This window comes from Serinus canaria, unplaced genomic scaffold, assembly GCF_022539315.1.
Source record: "Serinus canaria isolate serCan28SL12 unplaced genomic scaffold, serCan2020 HiC_scaffold_287, whole genome shotgun sequence".
Taxonomy (NCBI): domain Eukaryota; kingdom Metazoa; phylum Chordata; class Aves; order Passeriformes; family Fringillidae; genus Serinus; species Serinus canaria.
In genome coordinates this window covers 71-9647 of record NW_026108401.1, presented here as the reverse complement: position 1 = coordinate 9647, position 9577 = coordinate 71, and the positions used below count along the sequence as shown (strand labels likewise).

At 49.8% G+C, this 9577-nt stretch overlaps 1 protein-coding gene across 1 annotated transcript; it reads left to right on the top strand.

Moving 5' to 3' along the window:
- The first annotated feature begins 315 nt into the window (after positions 1 to 315).
- Positions 316 to 9262, top strand: LOC127061228 (serine/threonine-protein kinase PAK 3-like). The gene is made up of 11 exons (XM_050987835.1): positions 316 to 402; positions 979 to 1120; positions 1303 to 1313; positions 2437 to 2588; positions 3389 to 3437; positions 4686 to 4795; positions 5561 to 5678; positions 6493 to 6592; positions 7016 to 7212; positions 7545 to 7679; positions 9218 to 9262. Exons 1-11 carry the CDS (start codon positions 316 to 318, stop codon positions 9260 to 9262), a joined length of 1146 nt encoding a protein of 381 aa, XP_050843792.1.
- The last annotated feature ends 315 nt before the right edge of the window (positions 9263 to 9577 follow it).

The following is a 9577-nucleotide window of genomic DNA, read 5'->3' as shown; positions in this document are numbered from 1 at the left end:
TTCCTTCCTTTCACCTGCTGACACTCCCTCTAACTTTTGGGTAGGAACAGCATTGCTGGAGGGCAAGGGGGGTAAGGACTACTTGCAGGCACTGGAAGCACAGAGCCTGGCAGGCTCCAGTGCTGAGCACCAGGAGGAACAGCTAGGATGGAAGGGTTAGAGCTGGGTAGGAAAGCAGAAGGGAGTAGAGGAATAGAAGTGCTTTTGAGCCTTGAAAAGAGGGAATCTGAGCGTGATGGCAGGTGCCAGTAAGATTTCTCTTGACCAAATATCAAGGACAAGCTGCAGGCAGAACTGCAGGAAGCTCAGAGGAAGATGAAGGCAATGGAGAAGAGGCAGCAAGAAGAGATGGAAAGGATGCGCAAGGTCCTGCTGCAGTACAGGCTGGCTGAACAAAAGCAGGTGAGTAAAAGAGCAGGAGGCACTGCAGTCACGCAACGAGTGGTCTCTGCCCTTGTTGCCTTTGCCCTGCAGAGCAGCAGGTGGATGGGGGCAATGTCTCAGGCTGCCACACTCTGAGGTCTCCATGGCAGCTGGTCAGAAGGACACTTCCTGGGCCAGTGAGTCTCAGCTGCTGCCCTGGGCAGCAGGGCTTGTGCTTTGGCCGCTGGGCCAGCAATCCTGTGAATGTATTTCTGCTGGCCTCTTGGAGCTCACTTTGTTTTTTGAGAGGTTTGTTCAAGTGAGCATGAGGACCCACACAGTTTCTGAACCATTTGTCCCTGTCCATGGTGAATGCAGTCCTCAGAAAGGGGTGAAATGTGCAGTTGTTCTTTCCCTTTCTCAGTCTCTACTATGGCTGGCTGTGACAAGCTGTAGTCTCTGACTGCTGTTTGGGTTGGACTTGAGGAGGAAGACTTGACAGCTCAGCTTGCAGCCTAACACCAGTGTTGTTCCTAAGGGCTTGCCTTTGAAATGCTGTGTCTGGGGCATCTCTGCCAGGAACCTTTCTGACACAACCAAAATTTCTTGTCCCAGATGGAAGCAGGATCTGCCATCAAAGCTGCTGCTGCAGCCGCATCCTCGGAAGTAGCCTCCTCTCCGCAGCCTGAAAACCGGAGCATGAGCAGTTCGCCCCGCTCGAGCCAGGAGAGAGAGAAGCAGTTCCTGAAGCTGCTGAGTACGTCCTGGGGATTTCTTGTGCAATCGAGCAGTGTATTATAGTGCGTGAGCCTCAGCATGAGCTGTAGCACATGTTCCTCCTCACTCTGGTGTCAGACAGACATTTTGGACTCCCTACACAAGCCAGTGTTGTGCTTGGGGGCAGCCAGAGAACACTTTGGGGCATTTCTTTTGCCTTAGAGGCAAAAGCTGTGAGTGGGTGGGCTTTGCCTGAGCTTCCCTTTGCAGTAAAGAGGAAAGCAGGGATTGTTTTGTGAGCAGCAGTAGGCTGAGACCTAGCCAATGACTCAGGCAAGGTGTGTGTGCTAGTCTGGCTAAACTGATTGGAAGAGTTGGCTTCCTAGATTCCCTTTAGACTCCTGACTTGTCACTACTCATTGGAGACAAAATACTTCAAAGACATTGATTGGCTGTGTGGCTGGTTTAATATTGGTGTTGTTTTTATCACTGTCAGTTCTTCTACTATTTCTTCTACGGCTTGATTTGATATGAATTCTACATTTTGGTTACCTGAACTCCTGGAAAAGAACATCAGGAGACAGCAGCAATAAAAGAGGAAGAGGGCTTTTTCAGTACACGCTACAAGTTAAAAAGTTACAGTCTTAGATCAATCTCAAGGTATCAGAGAGGAAGAGTTGTTTTTAAAGTGCCCCAAAAGAAGAAAACCAGGACACTTTTGTTACAATCTCTGTTGGATGTTTTAGTTCTGTGCTTAGGAAGATGCATCCGAGAGACACATCTGTGTGGCATGGTCAGATAAAAGTGCTCTGCAGGCAATTCTCAGGAGGAAGCCTGCAGCCTCTCTGCTGCATGTTCCTCCAGTAGCAGGCACTTTGTCACTGCTAGTGCCCAGCTGGTAAATATTCTTGGAATACTGAGCATTGGCCTCAATCCCTGCACAGATTCCTGCACTCTAGGAAATCACACCAAGGCCTTAGTGACTCTGCAGTAAAACTGAGTTGCTTCTTACAACTAGGAAGAGCTGCCAGTGCAGTGCTGTCAGAGAATATGGGGTCACGTTCTTCAGAACATGGGGCCCAGTTGACTCAGTGTCTGCCATCAGCTGCTGGGACAAAAGGTGGATTGATCAACTCCTCCGTGGGTCTGAATTCAAAGACAATCATGTTCTGTCTTGAGTGGGGTCAACTGTAGCAGTGAGGGGGTTTAGATGCTGGTTGCTGCTACCTATTTCCCAAAAGGCATTTCCTCTGGAAAAGCCACTTGGGTAAGCATTCAGGAAGGCAGTCAAGTCCACACACACCACTCACGACAGAGAGCTCAGCACACAGAGCCAAGCGACCATAAATTGCTCAGAGCCCCAGAGAGTGGAGCTGGGTTGCAGATCTCCTAGAAGTCAGGGTCTCTGTTTTGAAGTTTGCTTCTTGCATTTTGTTTCTTTCAGGGCGTGTGGTGAGTGTGGGAGATCCGGAGAAGAAGTACACCAGGTGGAAACGTGTTGGCAGTGGGTGAGTGCAGCCACGCTTACTTCTGCAGAACCACGGGCCAGGAATTTTGGTGGTGCAACATCACATGTGAAGTAAGGCAAGCTGCAAGTACCTTCAGGCCTTGGCTCCAGATAGTTCCTCTCTCCGTACGGAGGAAGTACAAGGCGTCATCAAAGATAACTGGATGGTGACAATGTCTTGGCTGCCTCAAGGAGCAGGACCTGGAAGCTCTCCTGTTCCTCCAAGATGTAACACCAGGTTGCCTGTTTTCCCAGGATGCATGCTTTTGTATGATTCAAAGTAATATGGCCAGACTCATGAAGGAAGAAAAACGTGAGAGAGCAGCTTCCCACTTGAGAGCTGTCAGATAACAGCTCTCAGTAGAATTTCTTAGTTGTATTGTGCTGGAAACCATATTCAGTGGCCAGGAAAAAAGGAAAGGCTCTGTGGCATTGCCTGAGTTGGGCAGGTAGGATCAAAAGAGAGCGGTGAGAAGGCCCAGCAGGACTGTGTGTCTCATTGCCTGGAAAGGCACGCCACAGGCACAGACACAAGAAGCAAAGGCAAAGAACAGCCCACATGCATCATCTAGTGTGTGCATTTGAGATTTGTAGCAGCCCTTTTTCTTCCTGTTGGACCCAGTTTTTCTCTTGGACACTCTGCAGGGCAGAGGGCTGCTGGGCTGCTGGGCCCTTGGCTGAAGAGCAGAAAAATCCTGGTGATTTAGAGGCACTGCAGGCAGCAGAGAGCTCCTGCCTGGGCTGCCTTTTGCTTCTCAGCACTGAACAACTTCTCTGTTCTTGCCACTGCTCTGTTTCTAGGGGTTTTGGCACTGTTTATAAGGCCTTCAACGCTGCCACAGGACAAGCGGTAAGTGCCCATGCAGATTTTGCAGCTCTTGAGTGCTTTCCCTTGGCATGTGATCTGTGGCCAGAGCATTGGGCCGCCTGTCTTTGCTGCAAAGGCTGTCCCGCAGAAGCAGCCTGTCTAGAGGCTGGCTGCAGAATGCATTTTGGACAGACTTTGTCCTTCCTACCTACCTGAATGGATGCAAGCATGGCAGTGGTGTCTTTCAGAGAAGGACACCCTAGCTTGGACTTCCTGGATAAATCTGCATACATTAGCTGATGGCAAGAGCTGTCATTCTGGCCCAATTCCTCTTAAGCCCAAGATCAGATACAGATATTTGTTTTTCCATCATGTGGTTCAGTTGAAAAATATAATGCAAGACCTAAAGAAGGAGAGATCTTGTGTGGGGCACAGTTTTGCCTTTTAGTCCTAGGGAACCTAGTTCACATAACACCGACACCCACACAAACAAACAGATCAATGAGAAGAAGTTGATGAAGAGACTTAAATAATCCAGCCTTGGGCTGATCCTGTGTCAGTGACATTCCACTATGGAGATCTGTACTGAACTGACATGCAGGTATCTTGGAGAGTCCTGCTGCTCTTTGAGGCTAAAAGTTCAGAGTCCTGAATTCTGGTGTTTGGCTCTGAGCAAATACAACTCCATCTTCCTGGTAGTTCCTTATCTACTTGCAGTGTTGAGCACTTGGAGCGAGGGAGGTCCTGGAGGCGTCTTAGAGCCTTAAGCCCTGTGCTTATAACCTGGGGCGCATCCACAGTGTACCACAGAAAGGATAATTCATTTTTAAACCCATTAAATAATTCCAAGTCTAAGCCATGTTCAAGACTGTTCTTCAGAGTTGCAAAACCCAAACTGAAGAAGTTAGGATGTGCTAGGATTGTAACTTTACTTTCAGTCGCTTTGGAGTTCTGTTTTGGACAGCATTTCCCCGTCACCTGATCAAAATGGCAGCTGTCTCTGAAACTCTGGTCAAAGCCCCTAGAAATGATAACGTATCTCCAGTGGTTTCAGTTTGTCCTCACAAAACTGAAATTCCTTTTGGGTTACAAAACGTGTATAAGTGATAATGGTAGTGCTAAACAAAATCTATTTGAGAAGTCTGGGGGTGCAGAGAGTGCTGTTAGTGCTTAGTGCTTGGTGGTTTAGACTCCCTTTTGACTGAGGCGACAAGGCATCCAGGCCCGTGAGTGCACAGAGAAAGAGGCCCTGGTGATGTCTGTCCCTAAGGGCTTTCAATGTCATCGTAGGTGGCCATAAAGAAACTTAATCTCCAGCACCAGGGCTGTGAGGAAGTGTTAATGGAAATCCTGGTCTTGCGTGAAAGTAAGAACCCCAATATTGTCACCTACTTTGAAAGGTAAGTAGTTCTGGCAGAAAATGGATCTTTCAATTAACATCAATCCACTCCTGTAGGAGACATGGAAGGAGATTTCATTTTGTCCCCATGAATGGTTCCTGGCATAAAGAGTTTGAAGATTGATTTCAGAAACCTGTCTCTCTTACTAAGCCAGCAGCCTGTATGTTCACTGGCTGCATGCTGTTTTGCTCTTTTGGGACGTGATTTTTTCCAAGTGTTGGAGGAGAAGTGCTTTGAAAGGCTCCCAGAGATGATTTCCCTTGTGCTGTTCCCGCTATTTTCCATTGCCTTGCATACCAAAAGACTAGCATGGGAGTCACTTGCGAGGTTGCCAATAGTTTTTCCTCTTTCTGACTGTTCTTTCTGCAAGGTTTTCCAAAGGGTGATGGCAGTGCTGCACACCCACCTGCCCTGAGTAAAAGGTGTGAAAACTGTGTCTCCTTGCTGCTGGAGTTCATGGTGCAATTTGTGTATGAAGATGATGAAGCAGCTACTGGGATGTGTCCGCTTCCAGATTTATCTTTGCCCTCACAAAACTGCCTTTTTCCCCTGCTTGCCACCTAAGCCCTCCTCTTTTTCCGTGGATGTGCCTTCCTGGTTGAGGCAGCAGAGTTGGCAGGCACTGGGTAGTGCCTGGAGTGTGTCTCCATTTGATTCTGTCTTCATTTACCAGTGACCTGGAAACAAAACTCAGCTGTAGTCTTTCTTCCATACGGCAGTTTAGCTGTGCACATTCAGCTCCACGCTGTTGCTTTCATCTTGCAGCTACCTTGTCAATGAGGCTGTCCTGCTGGTGCTGGAATATATGGATGGAGGCTCCTTAGCTGATGTGGTCAGCATGAGAAGGATGGCTGTAGGACACATAGCAACAGTGTGTCAGGAGGTAAGGGGTGCCACTTTGATTGGGAAGGCTTGGATGGGCTTGTCCTTGGAAAGCATGCCAAGGCAGAGATTCCATGTTCAGAGCTTTCTTTCTGGGTTGCTCTGACGCTTGAGAGAAGAAGGAGCATCTGCACTGAACTGCCTTCAGGTGTCCCTGCCCTTACTGTAGTCTGTTCTTTAGTCTTATCTACTGTTGTTGAACTCCCTGTCTCTGTTTTTCATTTTCAATTTCTGTTCTGCCCTGTGCCTCTCCAAGACTTTGCCCAGAACCTTTCTGCATTGCCTCCTTTGCCTGTAAGCAAAAAGGTGCTGGTGTGCGAGTTTTAAACCAGTGGCAAAGCCAAAGAGAGACTCATCTGTCACAGGTCTCCAGAGATGGCATGGCACCCACCATCGTGCTTGCTGCTGAGCACTGACAAATGAGCTAGGTCCAAGTCTTCTCTTAAGGCAACCATATAAGCCCTGTCCTGCAGTCTCCCACCCAAGAGTGATCCCCTTGGTACCAAAGGCAGGGACTTTTTCTCCTTTTGAAAACCATTCCTCCAGGCGGAGAGAGCACATCCGCTGCAGCAGCGGTCATTCCGACTGGCTTTGCAGGGGACAGTCTCAAGCAAGGACTGATGTTTCCCCCTCAAAAGCTTACATGCCTCCTTTGAAAAGATCCTGCTCTCCTAGTGTTGCAGCAGCAAGCTCTTCCTCTTGCCAGCACTACTGCTCCTTTAAAATCTGGGAATATTCAGAAGCAGCCTCCTTTTGTGAGTGATGTGATCAGATCAGGGTAACTTTTGTCCTCCCGTTTCTTTCTTCTCTCGTAGTGCCTGCAAGGCCTGGCTTTCCTTCATGCCAACCAGGTGATCCACAGAGACATCAAAAGTGACAACATCCTTCTGGGCCGGGATGGCTCCGTCAAGTTGGGTGGGTATTCCCGGTCAGGCACAGCGCTCCGGGGAGGCGCTGTGGGGCTGCTTGGGAGTGGCTGCCGGGTGCCAGCAGTGGTGCTGGTGAGAGGGCAGGGAGCACTCTGCCAGGCCAGGGTGCAGCTGTAAGGTGCTGAGTGCTCTAGAGAGCAACAAGGTGTCAAGAGTAACTTTGGTTTGTGTGTGTTCCTTCCTAAGGGAGGGAGTTACAGTGTAGAAACTCAGGGGAATGAGGATAAGCCACTGTGGAAATGGTGGACGGGATGTTAAGTGGATGATTGCCCATGTCCTTGGCCGCAGCCCTGAGGAAGGAGAGCCCAGCTGCGTTTCCAGTTCCATTCAGCACTGCATTTTGGGACTGAGAGTGAGGAAGCCTTTTCCTTGGTTCCCTACTTGAAGCAGTGTTTGTTTTTCTCCTCAGCTGATTTTGGCCTCTGTGCTCTGCTCAGCCCAAAGCAGAGTAAACGGAGGTCGATGGTCGGGACCCCCTGCTGGATGGCACCCGAGGTGATGAGAAGAGAGCCATACGGCCCCAAAGTGGACACCTGGTCCCTTGGCATCGTGGGAATAGAAATGGCCAAAGGAGAGGCTCCTTATGTTCGGGAAACCAGTGACAGGGTAAGGTGCAAATAGGTTCCGATAGCTGTGTCCTTCTGGTCCCTGTCCATTAGACAAAATCCCATTCCCACATCTTGAAGTGGCTTCCACCAGAGCCCAATTCTAAAAATTTCCCTGGGGCTCACATCAGCTGTCAAGGCAAGACCTGCTGCAGCTTGGAATAGCTGCGGCTGCCCTGGGACTTTTCTTCCTTTGGGAGAGAAGGCTCATCTCTAACCGTCTGCTAAGGCAAGAACTTGCCACTGCAGACTGGGGCTGAAAAGATGGGGTCTAGGTGAGCCCTGAAGGATATGGAAGAATCACGTAGAGTCTCATGTTTCCTTTTGCTTCAGGCTAACTACCTGATCGCCAAGCAAGGGGTGCCAAATCTGCACAAGTTCATGCTACCCCCTGGCTTGTGTGAATTTCTGGGCTGCTGCCTGCAGATGGATGCGGACAGGCGAGGCTCTGCCAAGGAACTTCTGCAGGTACAAGGCAAAGAGGCTGCAGGACAAGCAGCTGTTCCTGTTTGCTCCCTGGCCACACTTCAGGGAATCAGATGGGCCCCCGCCCAGAGAGTAACCTTCACTCTGGGTGCTTTTCAAAGGAAAACCAAGTAGGATCCAAGACTGCTTGAGGTTAGAGGGGATCAGTGAATGTCACCTAGTCCAAAAGCCCAACCACCAGCAAGGACATCTCCAAGTAGATCAGGTTGCTCAGAGTCCCATCCAAGTGGACCTTGAATGCTGCCGGGCTTGGGGCTCCTCCCAGCTCTCTGGGCAGCCTGTGCCAGTAGCACTCTTCTAGAACTCTCCTGGTATACAGGTTCTTCCTTAGAGCCAATCAGAAATGAGGGGGTTTTAGGTTAAAAGCATTGCCCCTTGTCCTCTTACAGCTGGCCCTGCTACAAGATATGTCCCCATCTTTCTTAGAAGCCCCTACAATTATTGAAAGGTCTCCTTTGGGCTTGCTCTTCTCCAGGCTAAACAAGCACAACTCTCACTGCTGTTCTTGAGAGGAGAGCTCCTACCTTCTGGTCATTTCTGTGGCCCTCTTTTGCTCTCGGCTGATGCATTCAGGTTTACCTGGTAGCAAAGGAACTGAAGTTCTGCAATGCCGGGGACAGGGGCTTGAGGAACCCAATGAAAGCATTCCCTGCCAAGGTTTTAGATTGGTCTGTGGAAAAATGGGGACTTAGCAGGAGCTCACTGGGGGCATCCGTGGGCACCCAGCTTGTCCCTCCTGGCCCACTCGTAGAGGTTTCTGCCAGCCAAACGGGGACAGCTGTGCAGGATTTGTGCCAGCCCCATGTACCCATGTGCTGCCTGGCCAGGTCAAGACGATGAGAATGGCTGTGGCTTTGCTACCAGGTTTTGTGGCAGACAAGGAGCTGGTGATCAGGCTCCTTCCTTGGCTGTGCCTGCTGTGATGGAAGATTCCAGCCAGCGCAGGAAGGAGGGGCATGCTGAGGCAGACACCGCTCTTCCTGCAAGCCAGACCTGAGCACATCTGCGCCCTGCTGCTTGTGTCCTTGCTCCTGGCTTGCTCCTGAAAACCTGCATGTCCAATCGTCCTGAGAGCAACACGTGGGATCAATATTTTTCAGAGCTCTTGGGAGTGTCTTGGGGAATGTCTTATGCCCCACATCTCTCTTGGACACCCATATAGCCCATGTCTCAAATAGCAAAGAGGAGTACAAGAATAAGTCTGTTGACTTTCCTGAAAGGAACAAAACCTTTGGACAGCAAGCAGCAATCCCACAGTGATATCCGGACAAAAATCCCAGCAAGTGAGGACACTTTGAGGAATGGACTAGTGCAGTTCGGGGCCATGTTTCCTGCAATAGCAGCATCTTGGACATGAAGGCAGATGGGCTGATGGTGCCCTCAGTCCGATGTCTGTGTATTTCTGGGAGCCAGATGAATCCAGCGTGACCCTGTTAGGAACTCAGTTTGGAAAAGAATGGTTCCTTTTTCCTATGTCTCTTTTAATTTGGGTTGTTTTGTTTCCTTTTCCCTTTGGGCAGCATCCGTTTCTCCAATCAGCGGAGCCTCTCTTAGGCCTCTTCTGACAGGCTGATTGCTGTCATCCCTGCAGCAAGGTAATGCAGGAAGCAGAGGTTATGATAAGACCACTTCAGCACTGAGACCAGAGCCTCTGAGAGCAAGTAGAAATCCTGAGGAGAGAGGGGCCAGGAAACAGGCAGCCATCAGAGCAGGAAAGCAAGGTGGCATCTCCTTTTCTCCCACCTGCTGATCCTCCTTCTGAATTTCTGCTTAGGACTGCATTGCTGGAGGGCACAAAGTAACTACTGATGTGCACTTTTCAGGTGGGGGGTGGTGTGAGGCATGAGCCTTCCAGTGATTTTTTGAGGCAGCTTGGCTGG

Bases quoted from the DNA above. Each gene is read 5' to 3' on its own strand.
- LOC127061228 (XM_050987835.1), top strand. From the start codon at position 316: ATGAAGGCAATGGAGAAGAGGCAGCAAGAAGAGATGGAAAGGATGCGC. The intron at 403-978 runs GTGAGTAAAAGA...TTCTTGTCCCAG, and splicing joins GGCTGGCTGAACAAAAGCAG to ATGGAAGCAGGATCTGCCAT. The intron at 2,589-3,388 runs GTGAGTGCAGCC...CTCTGTTTCTAG, and splicing joins TGGAAACGTGTTGGCAGTGG to GGGTTTTGGCACTGTTTATA.